The sequence below is a fragment of the Dendrobates tinctorius genome, unplaced genomic scaffold (genome assembly GCF_039654945.1).
Source record: "Dendrobates tinctorius isolate UK_male_01 unplaced genomic scaffold, ASM3965494v1 ptg000031l, whole genome shotgun sequence".
Lineage (NCBI taxonomy): Eukaryota > Metazoa > Chordata > Amphibia > Anura > Dendrobatidae > Dendrobates > Dendrobates tinctorius.
The window spans coordinates 19,277,566-19,298,504 of NW_027361699.1; the positions used below are offsets into that span (position 1 = coordinate 19,277,566).

Genomic DNA, 20,939 nt, shown 5'->3' on the forward strand with positions numbered 1-20,939 from the left:
CCTCCTCCACTGGCTAGTCATAGATATGTATTCTACTAGAGCTCTCTTAACATCCAGATTATGGAACTTTTCCTCCCCCAGATTTTTTGGGTTCTCGCAGAAAGATGGAAGGACAATTTCCTGGCCCCGATGGAAGTCTGATGCTACTTTGGGCAGATAAGCGGGGTCTGTTCTTAACACTACCCTATCCTGAAAGACTTGCGTATAAGGTGGATTTACTGAGAGAGCCTATAAATCGCTTATCCTGCGGGCTGACGTGAGGGCCACTAACAGGATTGTTTTTAGGGTCAGAAACTTTAGGGGTAGCTGATGTAATGGCTCATACGGATCTTTTGTAAGGGCCTCTAGCACTAGGTTTAAATCCCAGGGGGCTATCCGGGGTATTGGGATAGGCCTAGCTCTATGGCAGGATTTAATAAATCTGGCTACCCATGTATTTGATGCCAATTTGCAATTGTAGAGCGCCCCTAGTGCAGACACCTGAACTTTAAGTGTGTTCACTGCTAACCCCATCTGCAACCCCGATTGTAAGAACTCCAGGATGGCATTAATCGGGGGATCTTTGCCTAACGGCCTACCTAAGAACTGCAGGAACTTATTCCATGTTCTGCCGTAGATGTTAGTCGTCACTGGTTTCCTACTCTTTAGCAGGGTAGCCACCAACCCGGGGGAGAACCCTCTATCCGTTAAAAGCGACCTTTCAAATTCCACGCCGTCAGATGGAATCCTTTGACCTGAGCGTGGAATATTGGACCTTGAGCTAGTAGGTCCGGGATTTCTGGTAGAACCCATGGATCGGAGAGGGACATCCTTCGTAGCAGAGCAAACCAGGGCCTTTTTGGCCAAAATGGAGCTATTAGAATCACCCTGGCCTGATCGTTTCTGATTTTCCTGACAACTGTTGGGATCAGAGCCACTGGGGGAAACGCATAAGCTAGCCTGAAGTTCCACTGGATGTGCAATGAGTCCACCACTGCCCATGGATTTTCTCTCGGGTTTAGAGAGCAGAACCTTTCTGTTTGCCTGTTGTGTTTGTTGGCAAAGAGGTCTATCACCGGTTTCCCCCAAAGCTGAGTTATTTTTTGAAAAATGGACCGGTTTAGCGCCCATTCACCCTGCTTCAGGGTATTGCGACTCAAGAAGTCTGCCTCTATGTTTTCTGCCCCTTTTATATGTAAGGCTGTCAAGGAGTGTAGGTGCTCTTCTGCTCTGCTCAGAATGTCTGTCGCCGCTTCCATTAAGGAGTGTGATATTGTCCCTCCTTGGTGGTTGATGTATGCCACTACTACCTTGTTGTCTGACATGATGTGTACATTTCGACCCTGGAGTAGCGGAATGAAGTGACTTAGGGCCTTGCTCACTGCCCACAGTTCTCTCAGGTTGGAGGATGCTTCCCTTTCTTGACGCGCCCAGGAACCCTGACCTATGATGCCCCTTAGGTGTGCCCCCCACCCCGAGGAGCTTGCATCTGTTAAGATTATATCTGACATCTGTCTGTCCCACGGTATTCCCAAGGTCAGATTTTTCTTGTCCAGCCACCAATTGAGAGAGTCTCTGGTTTTTAAGGAAAGCTCCAGCTTTCCTTCTAAACGCCCTCTTAGCGATCTTTGTGCTGTTAGTATCTCCCACTGGAGTTGCCGGGTGTGAAACTGAGCCCACCTGACCGCCGGAATACAGGATGTTAGGGTGCCTAGCAGGGACATTGCTCTTCTTAAAGTCATATGTGGTTGGTTTTGGCCCGTGAAGGCCAGATTCTGCACCTTTTCTATTTTGGACTCTGGGAGCAGACATTCTTGCTTTTCTGAGTCTAGTACGAATCCTAGGAAGGTCTGTTTTAGGGGTTGCAATTTTGATTTCTTGAAATTGACTATCCACCCTAATTCCTGCAAGGTGTTGATCACCCGGGTCAACTGCGCTGTACAGTGGTCCTCTGAGCTGCCTACTATGAGAAAATCGTCCAGGTATAGTATTATGACCGTGTCGTGAATCCGGAGAAAGGCAGTCACTTCCGCTATGACTTTGGTGAAAACTCTCGGGGCTATAGATATGCCAAAAGGAAGTGCCTTAGCGTGCCTTGAATATAAAGTGCTACCTTCAAGTATTTCTGGTAATCTGGGTGGATAGGGATGTGATAATACGCATCCCTTAAATCGACCACGGCCATGAAGCAATCTTGGTGTAGCAGCTTCACCGCCGTAGTTACTGATTCCATCTTGAAGGTCGAGTTCCTTATCCATAGATTGAGCCGTTTGAGATTTATGATTGTCCTGAATGTTTGATCGGGTTTTTTTTATCAGAAAAAGGGGTGAATAAAACCCCTTCCCTTCCAGTAGGCGTGGTACCTCGGAGAGTACCCGCTTGTCTATCAGGCTCAGGATCTGTTTCTAAGGCCACCTGCTCTTCGGTCACCTTCCTGATGGGTGTGACGACGACCACAGATTTTGGCTGACGGATGAAGGGAATTTTCAGGCCTTCTGTTAGGATGGTTAGAATCCAGGCATTGGAGGAGATCTTCTCCCAGGTTTGGAAAAAGAGTGCCAATCTCCCCCCCTACTGGAATACTGGCATCACTGTGGCGACTTTTTTGAGGTGGAGGTACCTCCACCAAACATAAATCCCGATTTTTTTTTTTTATCCTCCCATCTTCTCCTGTCAGCGGGAGGGCGCCCCCTATTGAATCTTCCCCTCCGAAAGGGCTGTCTCCTCTGATCCATAGGAAATCTGGGGAAGCCTTTTTTCTTATCGCCTGCTTTCTCCAGTATATCGTCCAAGTTCTTGCCAAACAAGAATCGACCGTCGCAGGGGAGAGAGCATAATTTGGCCTTGGACTGAAGGTCACCCGGACAGCCCTTAAGCCATAATGCGCGTCTAGCAGCATTTGATAGTGACGCTGCCCTGGCTGTCATCCGCATAGAGTCCGCCGAGGTATCGGCCAAAAAAGCTGCTGCCCCGTGCAAGAGATACATCTCCGATAAGATTTTCTCTCTTGGGACCCTTGAAGCCAGCTTTTCTACTAACTGCTGCAGCCAGATCATGAGGGAGCGTGCCGTACACGTACCCGCTATTGCCGGTTTTAGTCCTCCTGCTGTCGCTTCCCATGCATGCCTCAAATATGAGTCCGCCTTTTTGTCTAGTGGGTCTCTAAGAACCCCTGCGTCTTCCAGGGGCAGGGCCAACCTTTTGGAGGATCTGGACACCGCTGCATCTATTTTGGGGATTTTGTCCCATATCTCTGCATCCTTATGCTCGAAGGGATATCGTCTCTTGGAAGTAGATGGAAGGGCCCCCGATTTTTCGGGCTTTTTCCACTCTCTCAATAAGTGCCTGGATCTTCTCGTTTACCGGAAAGGTCCGTTTTTTCCTCTCCTGAAGCCCCCCAAACATAATATCCTCTAGGGTTTTAGCCGCATTTTCTTCCTGTAGGCCCATTGTAGCTCTGATGGCCTTTAGGAGGGCGTCTGTGTCTTCTACAGGGAAACATGGTTTACCCCCCATGTCGCTGTCTGAGGAGTCTGAGAAGGATGATTTTTCCGCCTGAGATGACATTGACACGGAATCCGAGGGGGAACTAGGGGGATCCTTCCTGGTTTTTTTCCCTTTTTTCAATAGGGACTTAATTGAGCCTTCGATTTCTGACTTTAGGGCAGATATCAGATTGGCTGCGAAACTAGGCGCTTCCTCCGCCATAGTCCGCTGAATGCACGCAGCACAGAGATCTTTTTGCCAATCTCTTGCTAGGGGAGATTTACATATAGCACAATCCCTATTGTTCTTCTTGCTTCCCGCTTTCCTAGGCCTTTCCTACAGGGTGAAGCATACAACAGAAGCCCTATTAACATAAATGCTAACATTCACGAAGATCACTCACCACCCGAAATCAAGGGTACCGGACTCGGAGGCTGCGTCGGGGCACGCGACCTGCGTTCTTTGGATCTTGCTGAATCCCCCGACCTGCGGCTGGGGCGACTGCTGCTGGAATGGCTTCCATGCTTTCTGCCAGAGGGCTGAGAGGGAGGCAGGGACGCTGAACGTTCCTGCTCTGACTCCATGTTGCACCGCCGTCTGCTGCCGCCTTCCTTCTTTAAATACCGCGCCTCCGCTCAGGTGAGAGTCTCTCCCCTCCCCCCTGCGGCCGCCAGCCGCCTGCTTTAGAAAGCCGGCGTCGCACCCGGCGCCATTAAACAGTCACCCTTCTGACGTCAGCCGGCGCACCCAGCATGCAATGCGCCACTGACGTCAGCGGCCGGAAGAAGCCAGCGTCTCTCCCCTGCTATGGGGATCGAGATGCGGCATGCGCGAGGGGAGGCGGCGCGGTGGGGGCTTCCCGCAGACCCCGGGGATCCCACCGACGCCCGCACGAACCCGGAACCCCGGAGGGCCCGGGGACTGCACATCCAGCACCCGACGGCCGGCGCTGCAGGTGAGACACCTGTTCTTCCTGCGCCGGGATGGGGCTGGGTCCATTTTCTTCGCCCATGACAGGCACCGCCGACAGTGGGGTTCCTTCCAGGACAGGAACCCAACTGAAGCGGGGGAGAGGTGCCACCCCTTATGTCTCAGTAGGTTCCTGTCCTGGCGGGGCGGATCCCTCTCTCAGGTGGTGCTGTCATGTGTGAAGGGAAAACAGAGGGTTCACTGCAAGGTGCAAGCCACTCATAGGCATCAAGAATCAAAAGGCTAGACTGGACTTTGCTTAAAAAAAAAAAAAACATCTAAAAAAGCCAGCACAGTTCTGGAAGAACATTCTTTGGACAGATGAAACCAAGATCAACCTCTACCAGAATGATGGAAAGAGAAAAGTATGGCGAAGGCATGGTACAGCTCATGATCCAAAGCATACCACATCATCTGTAAAACACAGCGGAGGCAATGTGATGGCTTGGGAATGCTTGGCTGCCAGTGGCACTGGGTCACTACTGTTTATTGATGTGATACAGGACAGAAGCAGCCAAATGAATTCTGAGGTATTCAGAGCCATACTGTGTGCTCAGATCCAGCCAAATGCAGCCAAACTGGATTAGTCGTCGTTTCATACTACAGATGGACAATGACCCAAAACAAAGCCAAAGCAACCCAGGAGTTTATTAAAGCAAAGAAGTGGAACATTCTTGAATGGCCAAGTCAGTCACCTGATCTCAACCCAATTGAGCATGCATTTCACTTGTTAAAGACTAAACTTCAGACAGAAAGGCCCACAAACAGCAACTGAAAACCACCGCAGTGAAGGCCTGGCAGAGCATCAAAAAGGAGGAAACACAGCGTCTGGTGATGTCCATGAGTTCAAGACTTCAGGCAGTCATTGCCAACAAAGGGTTTTCAACCAAGTACTAGAAATGAACATTTTATTTACAATTATTTAATCTGCCCAATTACTTTTTGTCCCTCTTAAAAAAAAACAGGGTGGCACATGTTAAGGAGCTGAAACTCCTAAACCCTTCATCCAATTTTAATGTGGATACCCTCAAATGAAAGCTGAAAGTCTGAACTTCAACTGCATCTGAATTGTTTTGTTTAAAATTCATTGTGGTAATGTCTAGAACCAAAATTAGAAAAATGTTGTCTCTGTCGAAATATATATCTGGACCTCACTATATATTTCTCCATGACTCCTACCATTTCTACAGAGAAGGTTATTTAATGTGTAAAAAGGCCAACTACTTAAAATGTGCTTGTACATCCCTGAACAGTGTACAAAAGTATTCATTTACAGGTAAAGTTCCAAATTTAATTAACACGGACAGTAACTAAAATGTACACACACAAACCACAAGGTAAGGCTATGGATGGCAAGATGTGCGTCACCAAAGTGGATAGCTCCGGTAATGTAAAGTCTGGGCCAGTGACACTAGGTTACTGAGAGAGTTAATTTCACTGGATTTTGGATCCACGATTTAGGAGCAACCAAAAGAGTCTGGGCAGGGAAAGATTGTTCCCGTAATACAGCTCATCATTTCCAGGCCTAATATCAGCAGCTGGGTTAACTCAGCAGAGTTCAGTTTGGGCTGGAGCTGAACAAAGGCGTGTTTGTTTGATAAACGCATTTACACTATTTGAGTTGATACTGTCTGGAATAGCAAGATTGGTGAGGCTGCCACATTTAGGGCCCCGTCACACATAGCGACGCACCAGCGATCCCGACAACGATATGACCTTGTCAGGATCGGTGGTGTGTGGCTACATGATCGCTGATGAGCTGCCAATCAGGCAGCTTCACCAGCTATCAGCACCAGCGACACGCGGGTAACAAGTGACGCACGTCCCTTAGTTACCCGCTGTGTATGTTAGAAACCAGCGAGCTGGTAACCAAGGTAAACATCTGGTTTCTAAGCGCTGCGCGGTGCTTAAAAACCAGCGCGCTGGTGCAGGGAGCTGGTAACCGAGGTAAACATCGGGTTTCTAAGCGCCGCGCAGTGCTTAGAAACCTGATGTTTACCTTGGTTACCAGGCTCCAGCTCGCTGATCGCTGGTCTCCCGCCTGCCACATGCAGCGATGCGTACTGGCCAGAGGGAGACCAACGATAAAGTGTCCTGGCCATTCCAGCACGATTAGCGATACCCGGTAGGGGGGCCGGTCGCTGATAAGTGTCACACACAGCGATCTCGCTGGTGAGATCGCTGTTGCGTCACGAAACTTGTGACTCAGCAGCGATCTCGCTAGCGAGATCGGTGTGTGTGACGGGGGCTTTACTGTGTTTCATTGCACCTGGAAGGATGGTTTATGTTATTCGTTTGTACTGGCTGGAGAAAAGCTCTATTTGTTTTGGAGCTGTAAAGTTTATGATGGATACGCACTGGCAAAGGCTAGACCAAGACTAGAGTTGAGCGAATTTGTGCGGGTCCTGGCTTATTTGGCAAGCTATATATACACACACACCTTACTTTATTTTTTAAAATTATGTCAACTTGAAACCAGGCAAGCGAAGGGCTCAGACTCTGTTGCATGGAGCTGTTATTTGGCAGTTCTAGAGGTTCCAAGAGGTCTGGACTGTATGTTAATGGAATCTCACAGAGGTGCTTAGAGGCCAAGACTGTACGTTAATGATCCATCAGTGAGAATTGTATGTTTGTGAGTAACCCAAGAGGTACTTAGAGGCCAAGGCTGTACATTAGTGGTCTTTTAGAGAAGTGCTTAAAAAAGTATTGACGATATGTTAGTGGACCGTCAGAGGTGCTTAAAGGCATGGACTGTATATTAGTGGACTCTCACAGAGGTGCTTATAAGATTTAATAGTATGTTCCTGGGCTGTCACAGAGGTGCTTAGAAGTTGGATTATACATTAATGGACTGTCACAAACATATTAGAGGCCTGGTCTTTACAAAAGTGGTGCTTAGTGTCCTAGACTATATATGGCACTCGGCAGGGAAAGAGGTGATTATAGGTTTGGGCTGTATGTTAGTGGGCAGTCCGAGGCCTAAACTGTACATTAGTGAACATTCGGTGATATAGGAGATACAGATAATTGATATTTGCACCTATTTTTATGAATACTTTGCAATTAACACAGGAAACTATATTGGGTCTTGAAAATTTTTTTAAAAGTGTTGATTTACAATAACACATGCCATACAAATGTCAACATACATACAGACAACACACAGATGCAACATAAGCGATAATACGGATGAAAAAGGAGACAATATTTCATATGCTCATCTAACCAGTCTTAATCTTTCTGCCTCTCATAAAAACAGCTCCCAAGTTTGAATCCCAGCAGAAATGGATTTTAAGAAGTTAAGAATTAAATATACAGAATCATCAACTGAGCACAAATCGGATGTAGTGGATCTTTTCCCCAAATGTCCTGTGTTGGGCTGCGTTCATATGCTTTTAACCCAAAAAAGGCCGTTGTCACCGCAGTCTTCTTAGGTTAAAGGGAATCTGTCACCTCATTTTTGGCCTATGAGATGCGGCCATCACCAACAGGGGCTTATCTACAGCATTCTGTAATGTTGTAGGTAAGCCCCCGATGTAACCTAAAAGATAAGAAAAACAAGTTAGATTATACTCACCCGGGGGTCCAGTCCGATGGGTGTCGCGGTCTGGTGCCTCCAATCTTCTAGTGATGACGTCCTCCTCCTTACTTTTGCCACAGCTACTGTGCAGGTGTACTTTGTCTGCCCTGTTGAGGGCAGAGTAAAGTACTGCAGTGCGCAGGCGCCAGACCTCTCTGACCTTTCCCTGCGCACTGCAGTATTTATTCTGCCCTCAACAGGGCAGATAAAGTACACCTGTGCAGGAGCCGAAGGAGGGAAAAGATCCCATGGATGCGGAGTCGTACAGGCCCATTTCGTTGTTGACAACGGATGTCAAAATACTCGCTAAGATCCTGGCCACCCGGCTCACCGGGGTTGCACATACCATTATACACGAGGACCAGTCGGGCTTTATGCCTAACCGCTCCACGGCTGTTAACTTAAGAAGATTATTTCTTAATATGCAACTGCCTGCTGATAATGGTGGCAGGAGAATAGTGATGTCATTGGACGCTAGAAAAGCATTTGATAGCGTGGAATGGCAATACTTAAGGAAAATCATGGAACTGATGGAATTCGGCCCCGTATCCATGGCCAGGGTGAAGTTATTGTACTCATCCCCAAAGGCGGTAGTTAAGGTGAATGGAGAACAGTCCGGGATGTTTGACTTGCATAGGGGCACAAGGCAGGGGTGTCAGCTGTCCCCGCTATTGTTTGCGGTGGCAGTGGAGCCCCTGGCGGCCAAGATCAGAGCTGAGAGGGGAGTGGTCGGATTTAAATTTGGGAAGCAGGAAGAAAAAATATCATTGTATGCCGACGACCTCCTGTTTTTGGAAAGTGCAGGAGAGACACTGGGGTGCACGATGGATGTAATTAAACAATTTGGGAGCATTTCGGGACTGGAGATAAATTGGCACAAGTCTTATGTCACGGCTGTGGATAGAGCAATAGAAGCGGAGGAGATAGATGAGAGGGGGAAACAACTCCAGCTAGTTTCACAGTTTAGATACCTAGGGATATGGGTAGCTCTTCCACTGTCCCGATTCACGGATCTGAATTTGGTTCCTCTGCTACAGAAATTCAAAGGGAAAATAGGTGCATGGTGCAAATTGGCTTTAACGGTAACGGGTAGAACTAACCTGATTAAGATGGTCCTTATGCCACAACTAATGCACGTTTTGCACAATTCGCCGATATGGCTACCAAAAAAAAAGGTTTCAGGGCATTGATTCTATCTTCAGATCCTTGATATGGGGCAAGAGGCAGGCACGGATTAAATTTGGAACTCTGCAAAAAGGGAAGGAAGAGGGAGGACTGGCCGCACCAAGTCCATGGGTCCATTTCTTGGCAGTACAGGGCCAGCATGTCAGGGGATGGAGAGAGCTTGATTGTGGAGGAGCAGCTCACCGGGTGCTGGTACATGTGATGGGGAGACACCCACTTATCCAGGGTCTAGAGGATGGTACCTTTAAGAAACTGGGAGCACCATATCCTACCATAGGCATGATTCAGAAGGTATGGGACACCATTAAAAGGATCAGAGGGGTGGATGAGCTGACTAGGTACTCACCGGTGTGGGACAATGAGCATCTGCCAGAACTTAATAAGCTGCGTCAAATGGGCAACTGGAAGGCGAAAGGAGTGAGATATGTGTGCCAGCTGCAGAGTGGAACAGACCTGAAGACCTTTGAGACATTGAGAGAGGAATTGGATTTGCCTTCGGTATGGGGCTTTCAATACTATATGTTTCGACATGCTTGGAGGGCACAGTGTAGATTGGGAGCCATGACGGTTCAGGGCGACATTGTACTAGACTTTGTGTGTATGAAGGGAGGGAGGAGGGGAGTTATATCGAGCATATATCATGATCTACTACACTCTTATCCGGGGGACAATCACCTCACTGCAAAGAGTAAATGGGAAAGGGAAATGGGTACCCTCACAACAGAACAATGGGAGGCTATTCTTGAATATGTCCCGAAGATCTCTCTACGCGAGCAGGCACGGCTCTCCCAATTATATGTAATACATAGAACATACAAAACACCGCTGGTCCTATTCAAGGCGGGCTTGAGGGGAGACTCTAGCTGCCCTAGATGTGGCACAGACCAGGCCGGACTGTTACATATGTTGTGGTCGTGTCCGCGGCTGGTGGCATACTGGCTGGTCGTTATCAACAAAATTGAGAGAGCTTATGCATGTACGCTCGACAGGAATCCGGTGCTGTGTGTTTTGGGGGGAGGTGGATGGGATACCTGTCTCAGAACATTACAAGGTGGTAATAGCGAGGTTGCTGTATGTGGCACGCAAACTAATAGCACGAAAATGGAAGGATTCGGAACCCCCCACTAGGAGGGAATTTATTGCTCAGACACGTACGGTAATGCATTTAGAGGAAAGCATTTACAGGCGTAGGCATGGTGAAAGAACTTTCGAAAAAATATGGTCCGCTTGGATGGCGGTGATATGATTGCTAAGACTCTCAAGTATACCCGGCATAAGGAGTATTGGGGGAGGGGGGATGGCTTTGATTGTATTATTACAAGATATGTGAATTGTTACATGTATATTGATATCCACTGTTTATTGTTTAAAATCTTTTGAAGCCTAAATAAAAATAACTGGTTTTAAAAAAAAAAAAAAAAAAAGGACGACGTCATCACTAGAATATGGGAGGAGCCGGACCGGACCGCGACACCCATCGGACCGGACCCCCTGGTGAGTATAATCTAACTCGTTTTTCTTATCTTTCAGGTTACATCGGGGGCTTATCTACAGCATTACAGAATGCTGTAAATAAGCCCCTGATGGTGGTGGCCGCATCTCATAGGCCAAAAATGAGGTGACAGATTCCTTTTAAGATCCCACAATGAGTTTTGAACGCTACATATTTTCGTTGCTCAAAAGTATGTGTGAAACATACTGGAAAAGAATGCAGAAGAGAAATGACAGATCTTTTGGTGTTAGATGTGCAAATATCTAGATAGATATTAGTGATGAACGAACGTGCTATGACAAGCTGTTTTCTGAGCATGCTTGTGTGCCAATAGAGTATCTTTGGTGCGCTCGAATAATATGTTAGAGTCTCCGCGGCTGCATGCTTGGCAGCTTATTTAACAGCAGCAACACATGCAGGGATTGCCTAGAAAACAGGAAATCCCTGCATGTGTTGCGTGAGAGATAAAATTAGTAATGTTACTGTCATCACTACTCTCGCTCCATAAGTCACTCCCGGTCAGGCAGCCCTCTGAATGACCTGGCGAGAGCAGTTATGTTAGTAACATTACTGATGGGTCTCGTGTAACACAACCTGACCTCAGAAAGAGGTGCCATAGGTTTTAATAGAGAATCAGTGGACGTCATGGGATCACCTTGGATTACATTGGAACTGCAGGCGATTCCAATGGATCTAATAAATTGGTGAATGAGGGACTCTCTCTCTTGTCTTTATCAAATTCTCTCTTCTTATGTCTTTCATGTTGCCTTTTGCAGACTACATCGGAATCCATGGACTACGTTGGACCAGCATGGCTTTTTTTGTTTTAATAAATTGATGAACCATGGTGTTTTTATTTTTTTTTCTCCTTTTAACTTGCTGGGTTAGTAATGGGGGTGTCTGATAGAAGCTTCTTCATTACCAACCCCTAGGCTTGATGCCAGATGAAATTACACAGCTGACATCAACCTCCAAAAAGAGTATCCAGATTGACAACACAGCAGGGAAAATCAAGGAGGGTCGGGCAAAGCACCAGAATTGGTGCATGTAATGGGATGTGCCAACTCTGGGTGGCGCAGGCTGGTATTTTTAGGCTGGGAAGGGTCCGATAACCATCGACCTTCCCAGCCTGATAACATAAGTCCACAGTTGTCTGCTTTACCTGTGCTGGTTATCAAAAATAGGTGGCAACCCATGTCTTTTTCAAATAATTTATTAGTGGAATACAAGTACAGTCAAATGCACACACGGGGCACTAATTACATCTCGCACGAATTTCCACCTGGCTATCTATCGCCATCTTTGCACATCTAACACCTAAACAGGTACTATTTCTATCCTGCATTCTATTCCAGTACAAGCCATGCTGCAAGAAAAAAAATAAAAAAAATTGACATGTGCGCAGCCCTATAGATTTTAATAGGTCTACGTGTGGAAGTTTCTCCAATGTGTTGAAAACGGTCACCACACGTACTGGTCACAATGAAGTTTGAAGGGGGCCTTACACAGCAATGCACACAGAGGAATTGCTGCTCTTCATTCCTTAGTTAGCACACAGACAGAATCATGGAGAGGATTATACACCAATATCGATTCTTGAAGATGTGAATTCAGCTCTGTACAATCATTCTGTGTCTGCCCCTGCTTATTTTCTTATACTATACAATGCTAAACCCCAAAGCTCTATGACAAGTTCAGGAGGCAGGTGGTGGGGGGAAAGTGGCTCATAAGTGGAGGAAGAAGCAGAGTTCTTTCAATATATTTGCTTAAACAATTGATTTTGATTCATGCAAAAGTTTGATCAAAGTTTGCATTTAACAAAAAGCAAACAAACAACTGTTCACAGAAGCTCAAAGGGAATATGCCCCCCAAAACACTGGCATCCAGCATATTCTTGGAGGAAAAAAAAACCTGATCAAATTGTTCATACCGGAGTGAGGAGTTCATTTGTGGTGATGAGCGAACATAAATTTGGCACAAATAAGGCATGTTTGGACTCGTGATCAGAAACACAAGCAAAATGTTTTAAGATTGGGAAAAAAAATCAGAAACAATCAGTAAAAACTGCAGGAAAATATTTGTGTTGCCACTAAAGTATTTTCAGCACATTAGCAAGGATAATGGTGGTGTATCATGAGCGTGGGGCACGTGTTTGATGAGGGGAGGGGTGTGCAGAGCTCACAGGCGCAGCGTTCTTGTAAACAGAATTTTTTCTTTCTTCTAACACTATGTGTGCACACTGCGGCTAGTCAATCAGGGCGCAGAAAACATCCACAATGTAATGACACAACGGCTTGTGTCATTGGCTGCTGAAATCAAACTTCCCTCTCCATATAAAGAGAGGACATCTAGCTTTAGCGCCATTTTGGCACTAAGGCTATGTGCCCACGCAGCGATTTTCAAGCGATTTTTTCCTGAGCAGAAACGCATGCCCTTGCCAGGGAAATCGCATGCGCTTTTTGACACGCGCTTTTGACGCGATTGTCAAGCATTTTGACATGCGTTTTTGCTCATATAATTGATGGTATGCGGAATCGCGGGCGATTCCGCAAAATTAATGAACATGCTGCGTTTACCGCTAAGTGATTCCGCAGTGGTAAAAAACGCACCATTGGCACAACATTTGCGTTTTCTATTACAAATGCATGGAACGCTTATTTTAAGCGTTTCCGCGGCATTATCGCGCGTTAAACGCCGCAGAAACGCTTAAAAATCGCTACGTGGGCACACAGCCTAACAGCGCAGAGAGGCTGCTCCTGATGCTGGCACTGTTAGCAGCTAGATTTCAGGTAGTTAGCTAGGCGGTTGTTTATTAGTTAGTTTAGCTACCTAGAGTCCGGTGTGGCTGTGAAACTGATGTTCCAGCAGATATTTTTTCATGCCAGGCTCATTTTTTCACTTGCTACATGTGTAACAGCATACCATATCCCACCTTGTCATTTAGTAGTGTGGTGACACTGTTCTGTGATTTGAGCTGTTGTACATGGAATTTTTTTTTTTTTTTTTTTTTTTTTTTATATAGGGGCAGTTGTGATTTAGTGGCGGTGAAATTCCACTGTCTGAATTGCTCAAGTACATTAAAAAAAATATAATTTTCTCTGTTGCTAAACGAGATACAGCCCACCATATCCCACCTTGTCATTTAGTGGAGTTGAAATTGTTTTGCGTGCAGAGCTGTTGCACATTTTTTTTTTTTTTTTTTTTGCAAACGTGACACATCAGCCAAGATTGAAATTATTTTGAGCCTACCTTCTACATTATACAGGCCTCATACACATTAAAACCATTTTTTTTTCTGTTACTAAAGTCATACAGTAGGGGAGATCCAATTTTAAATTTGTTTGGGGCATATCTTTTGTCATACAGCCCTAATCCACACTGAAAGTTCTTTAACCTGTGACTAACACGATTCAGCACGCCATATTTCACCTAATTTCGTGCCACTGAAACTCAGCTGTGTGTAGAGTAAAAAAGCTTTCCATGATTAAGCCCTTTCAGGGTGAAACGCGTAGGAAAGTGCTCCCCTTTTATATTTTCAATAAAGCAATTGTTATTTTATCTCCTGGAGACGCTGGAAAATCTTTTTCTATGTTGTGCATGCACTATACACCCGGGTCAGGGTGTTTCCGTGCGTCGGAGGTGTGATAAGGAGTGAAGAGGGGTGAGCAGAAAATTTCCTTTTGTTCATACACATTAAAACCATTTTTTTTTCTGTTACTAAAGTCATACAGTAGGGGAGATCCAATTTTAAATTTGTTTGGGGCATATCTTTTGTCATACAGCCCTAATCCACACTGAAAGTTCTTTAACCTGTGACTAACACGATTCAGCACGCCATATTTCACCTAATTTCGTGCCACTGAAATTCAGCTGTGTGTAGAGTAAAAAAAATCTAATTTTTAGTTGCCAATACTGTGCGCCTAGGATACTGTCTGAGCGACATGACTGGGAAAAAGCAAGGTCGTGGTGGAAGGGGGATTAGGCTTGGTATTCAAGGTGTATGTGGGGTAGTTGGTAATGTTTGGGAAAGCTCTAATGGACCAACAACGTCACGTCCTATCCAGAGACAACTGACAACTTCTGTTACTGGATGTTGTAGCTAGTAGTGTGCTGCATTGTTCTCTCGTAATTGCAGTGTGCGATATCTTTAGTGGGGCTGTTGTGCCTGCTGTTACTGCTGCAGATGCTAACACCAATTTGTGGAAATGTGAACACTTCTGGTTGGGTGTCCATCCCCTGGGTTGGGTATAGTAAAAGACCTGTCGGTCCCTATTATACTATTTCTACCGTGGTGAAAATGATGTCACTTTCTTGGTGTCTGCCAATAATTTTTGTAAGCGTGTAGACTCCTGGTTGGGTCTCCATGTGCGTTTCCTATAGCAGTAGGCTTCCGATACCGTCAGCCCACCACCACCTTTGAGTCAACTACCCGTGTTACGATCCCTAGATTTTTCTGACAATAGTAGTCTACGAAATGGATATTAGTGCCACTTTAGTGTGCCTGAGCATCAATTTCAAATTAAATTTTTTTTTAATCACATATAGCGCCAATTATTCAACATTCGCTTTCTTGACATTACTGGCACGGTCACCATTGGGACTCAATCTAAATTTACTATCTGTAAGTCTTTGGCATGTGGGTATAAAAGCAAGTACTGGAAGGAAACCCTCGCAAACACGGGAAGAACATACATACTCTTTGCAGATGCAGTCCTTTGCAGGGTTGGAATACAGGACTCCAGTGCTGCAAGGCTGCTAATGTTTTTGCGTTGAAAACGCAACCTTCCTGGGGTTGGAAGCTATCACCGCAATGCAAACTGTGTGCCTCACTGCCGTCCTGGGGAAAACCACTTTCAAGATGGTCTTCAAGCATGTTTTGATGATACTGCAGCATGGGCGCGTCCATTACGGGGGGTGGGACAACCGGAAACATTTACTTCTGTATCAGGAATAGAACACACTGGAAACCCAGTAGTCAGCAATATTTCAAACCATAACTATATTGGTAACAATGTTGCAGATCATGCTACAAGAAAGCGCTCATCGGTCGATCTCGTTCATGAGGTCCAAGTCCACAGTCTGATGGTGGAGGGATAACACAAGTTTTCTTCCTCCATCGCCTTCTGGAAACCACAGAGAGGGAAACATGGTCTTCATCTTCTAATTGTTGCGTGTCCATCACCTCTTCCTTCTCGTCCTTTGCCTTGTCCTTCTTCATTTGTTCCTCAAATGGCAACCACCTGTAACATGACAGACCTGAACTTACAGATTTTGTTTACCCTTAAGGCTTCCTTCTCTTCCCTCAGGACCACCACCACCTTCTCACCCAGACTATTTAAAAGTGTGCTCCAGCATATAGATGACAATAATAGTGATGCTGATGATAGCATCATCACCGCTAACCATCTTAGTAGCCATTTTGAAAATGTGCAGAAGGGTGCAGAGGTCCTTCATTTGTGTCCACTTCCGAAGTGTGAACTGCACCACGTCCGTACTGTGTTGTGCCAGGCTATGCAAAATGTCATACTGAACAGTCTCTGCAACATGTGCAGAGTTTAATTCCACGGAGTGGTCACATCGCATATCAGTCGGTTAGCCGGTAGTCCGAAAGATCTCTATACCCACTTAAGAGGAATGGTGGAAGTGAGCATACAACGATAGTGGTTTCTGCAGCAGCGCTTCCAGGCTAGGACAGTGGCGTAGGAATTGTTGTACCATCAGGATGAGGATGCAAGGCACGTGTGACTCTTCCCCAGCATAAGGCCGCCACCAGGTTTGCACAGTTATCGCAAAAGGCTTTCCCTGGCTCCAGGTTGAGTGTAGACAGCCATTGCTCAAACTTGGCCTGAATAGCTGTCCACAAATCTTGATGACTACGGTCTCCAAGGCATATTAATTTTAACAATGCCTGATTGCAGTGAGCCCTGGCTGCACAGTACAGAGGTGGAGGGGAGGGATTCTCTCTGCAGTGTTGGAACGTGTGTTTAATTAAGGCAGAGGTTGAGGGCGCAGGCGGAGGCCCTAGAAGAGGTGAAGGAGACAGAATCACTGCAGAAACTGTTACATAAAGAGGTTTGTTCTGCAAACCCTGGGGATTCCAGGGTTGTATAGTGACATCTTGGTGTCTAGTGCTTTAGTTCTCCATCCCCTGGTGTGTATTAGTTTAGTTTTCTAACCCCTCTTGTCTAGTAGTTTAGTTATCCATCTTATGGTGTGTAGTGGTTTAGTTCTCCATCCCCAAGCGCCCTGCAAGCCTTGGGGATTCCAAGAGTTATGGAGCGCCCCTTCCACGACTGCACCCACAGCCACCAGAGTCACCCAGTGCCCAGTCAGAAAGATGTAATGCCCCTGTCCATACTTGCTCGTCCACGTGTCAGTGTTGAAATGCACCCTGGCAGACAGAATTTTTCAGGGAATGGGTAATTATGTCTGTGATATGCTGGTGTGGCATAGGCACATCTTTCTTAGAGAAGTAATGGTGACTGGGCAACTGGTACTGAGGGACTGCGACAGCCATCAGCTTTCGGAAACAGTCTGTATCCACAAGGCGGAAAGGTTGCATTTTCATTGACAACAGATTGGAATGGCCATGCAGTAATCACAGAGATTCACAGGCCATCAGTCACGTAGAAAACTGCTGTGAGCTTTGTTTCAAAGAGCTCTCAGCTGGCCCACATCATCCAGACAATGACATGATTGGTCGATGATCATTCAAGGAGGCTGCAGGCGGTCCACAATAATTATTTCTCGGAAAACTAAAGGCCCCCTTCACACCAAGAGAGATCGCGAGCGATATCGCTTAAGCGTCACCGATTGTGACGCAGCAGCAATATTGCTAGCGATATCGCTATATGTGACACTTACCTCCGACCGGCTCCCCCGCTGTCTATCGCTGATTGCGCGAGAACGTCCTGGGCAGTTTCTTGTCGGCGGCTTCCTGCTGGGCTTCCTGCTGGCGCCGACGAGGACGTCTTCATAGCCGCGTCTGACAGGTAAGTAATGACCACCACTACGTCGCTGGTGAGATCTGCCTGTTTGGCAGCTCACTAGCGACCATTTAGCGATGCACCAGCGATCCTGACCGGGTCGTATCGTGGTCAGGATCGCTGGTGCATCGCTAAATTTACAGGACCCTAATAGTGAGCAGATGGCTTGTCCAGCTCCATATTAGAATGCATGAAATAGGTGTACTTATGATCATTGGTAACTCCATGATAACCCCACACTCCTTGCTGCCACCAACAATCCTGTTTTTTTTTTGTTTTTTTTTTAAAGCTATAAAAAATATAGGCCCATTGGACGCCATTCTTCTTCGTAGGTTAACACCATCAGAGTCTTCCATCCCTTCACCTTCCAAGTAGTGGTCATATACCGTCCCCTAGGCTCACCCACTCACTTCCTTGACCACTTTTCTGCCTTGCTGACACTCCTTCATGTCCTCGGAATTGCCAACCCTTATACTAGGAGACTTCAACAGCCCCACCTCCATCCCAGCTTCAATTTCTAACCAGTTCAAGTGGACTCTCACAACTTTCAACCTCTGACACACAAAAACGGTAACACCCCAGATCTGGTCTTTGTCCAGCAGTTCAATCTCCTACATAGATAACTCACCTCTTACCCTTTATCCCCCACAAAATTAGGACTATAATCACAACTTAGACATTTTTCGGTTCTCCCTAACAACACATCTGTTTAGGGTGGCCTATCACTTTACCTAATCAAAGTCCTTTTTATATATAGCCTATTCTCTACTTCTCTAAACATAATTTGCCATCCAACTCATCCACACCCAAAAGACTCATGCAGCCTTTATCTACCCCCCATTTCCTCAAGACTGTTGGACCATCATTATAAATAAGCACCTATACTTTGTGTCACCCCCACCTCATTGCAGACTGTAAGCTATGAAGAACAGTGTCATTATTTTTGCTTTAATTGTTTGATTATCTTAAAGTTTGTAACTTATGACTTTTATATGAACTGCTGCTGACTTGTAAAGCTCTGCGGAATATGTTTGCGATATATAAATTAAAAGGTTATTATTAGTAGATTGAAGTTAGTGAAGTTCAAACTGTTAGCTTTGCCATATGTAGGAGGAAAGAAGCTTTTATGTGAGCACAACTGCACAAAAGAGGGCACGCTGCTGTGCTGACACAGGGTGGAGTAGGGTGAACACGACAAGCTGCTGGACTGAGATGTTACAGTGGATTGAGAAAGATATGGTTTGCTTGGTATGCAAGATAAGACAAAAACAGCAGGCGTGCCCACTTCCGTATCAGCTGACAGGCTCTCAGTCACCCGAACTGTAGGGGGAAACAAGTAGAGGTTCTGAGGCTGAAGACCTGTGTGACAACACTTGCCATGGAGAGGGAGGAGGAAGATTCAGAAGATGCGGTTGATGGGATGGACGGTGGTTGGCGAGGCCCGCAAGTCTGCATTTTAGCACAGTGAGAATCCCAGATTAAAAAATGTTTATTGCGCATGTGCCAGTTCATGCATGTAGTAGACAAATTGTTGCATTTTTTTTCTTAATTCTACTCTGTCGTTTATAAAAAAAAAAAAAAAAAAAAAGTATGTTCTCCCACTCCTCGCCCTGAGAGTCAACCGCCTCCTCTTCCTGTAATGACAGCATAGTTCAGTCCGCGGGCAGCTCAAGAATGTGAGTCTCGTCACAAACGGCTCACCTCCACCCACCGTGGTTAACGTCTGTTGACAACGGTTTAGACTCTGCTCAGACCCTACTTCGTCTGGAACTGGATCAAGCTGAAAAAAAAAATTTGAGCATTGCTGCAGATGATTTCCTACTCTTGACTGTGAATCTTTGAAGCACACTTCCAATGCCTTTGGCATACCATGTGTGAATAGATCTGCAGACTCAGCCAACTGCGGTTCCCAACAGTCAGTTAGGCGCTTGGAGAGTTGTGACGTGGGGGAAAACAAGGGTAATTGGGGTGCTACCTCTGAGGATTGTACTGTGTGTGATGTAAAGATGGATGAAGAGAAGGAGAGGCCACTTGATGCAGTGCTTTCCATCTACTGGAGCACGTTCTTTCTGGCCCTCATCTACAATGCATACCGCTGTGCAGATGCCAAAGAAAGAATGGAGTAGCTTGTAGAGTAACAACAGAAGTTGTAAAAAATACTGTGCATTTGCTCACTGCAGCAAAACAAACTGACTTCTCACCCCTCATATCACACCTGTCTCTCAACTCCAAATCACTATTCAGTACTTTCAATTCTCTTCCCTTCCCGCTCCTCTCAGCTGAAGACTTTGCCTCACCACCTGTGAACTTGGCCCAATAATGTCCCACCTCATTCCAAACCTTACCACAGTCTTCATCTAGGGGTGATCAAATAGCTTCGGATAAGTGCATATCCAAATAGCTATAGCGCTTACCGAATAGCTGCATCGGGAACCTGGATCGCTCCCAATAATCAGCTGTTCGACGCCGTAGCTGCATGTGTCACGACTGTGACAGTCACAACAAACAGGCTCTCCATGCATGTGTTATGACTGTCACACAGACTTGACCGTGCAGCTGCGGCGCCGAACAGCTGGTCATCGGGAGCACTCCAGGTACCCGATGCAGCTATTCGGATAAGCCTAACCCCACCTCTTCAAGCTGTCATTAACTGGTGTCTTCCCCTCCTGATTGAAACATACCTCGATCACACCCATCCTCAAAAGACCCTACCTTAACCCATCCTCTGTGTCTCGCTATCGCCCCATCTCACTTGTCCCATATGCCTACAAACTACTGGAACACCACGTCCATTTTAAACTGTCCCCTCACTTCTCCTGTTGCTCCCTCTTTGACCACTTGCAATCTGGCTTCAGACCGCACCATTTCGCTTAAACTGCCCTGACTAAAGTCACCAACGACCTACTACTCACCAAATCAAAGCGATGTTAGTTTGTCCTCTTCCTTCTCCTGGACCTGTATTCTGCCTTTGGCATAGTGGACCATTCGCTCTTACTACAGACTTTATGATCTCTTGCCATTACAGACTTGGCCCTTTGTTGGATCTCCTCGCACATAACAGACAGGATATTCAGTGTCTACCACTCACAAACCACCTCCTTATCTCACCTCCTATGTTTCTGTAAACCCCAAGGTACAATTGTAGGCCTGGTCACTATGCTTAGGGAGCGAGCAAGTTAGCTCCCTCTTAAAGGGACTGCCTGCATCAACCTAAGGTCTTCCCAGCCTATAGCTGGGCAACACCTATTTAAGGCTCCTCCAA

General features: G+C 46.2%; 1 protein-coding gene across 4 annotated transcripts in view; it reads right to left on the reverse strand.

The window, feature by feature from the left end:
* KDM4C (lysine demethylase 4C) overlaps positions 1-20,939 on the reverse strand; it is a 565,453-nt gene that overhangs the window by 400,184 nt on the left and 144,330 nt on the right. The window contains exon 5 of one of the 4 annotated variants that reach the window (XM_073572233.1): positions 15,674-15,931. The exons of the other annotated variants lie outside the window; for them this stretch is intronic. Within the exon in view, the coding sequence (XP_073428334.1) occupies positions 15,917-15,931 (15 nt within the window). The 3' untranslated portion in view covers positions 15,674-15,916. Of the gene's footprint in view, positions 1-15,673; positions 15,932-20,939 lie in introns of those variants that run through there. 4 annotated transcript variants of the gene reach the window in all.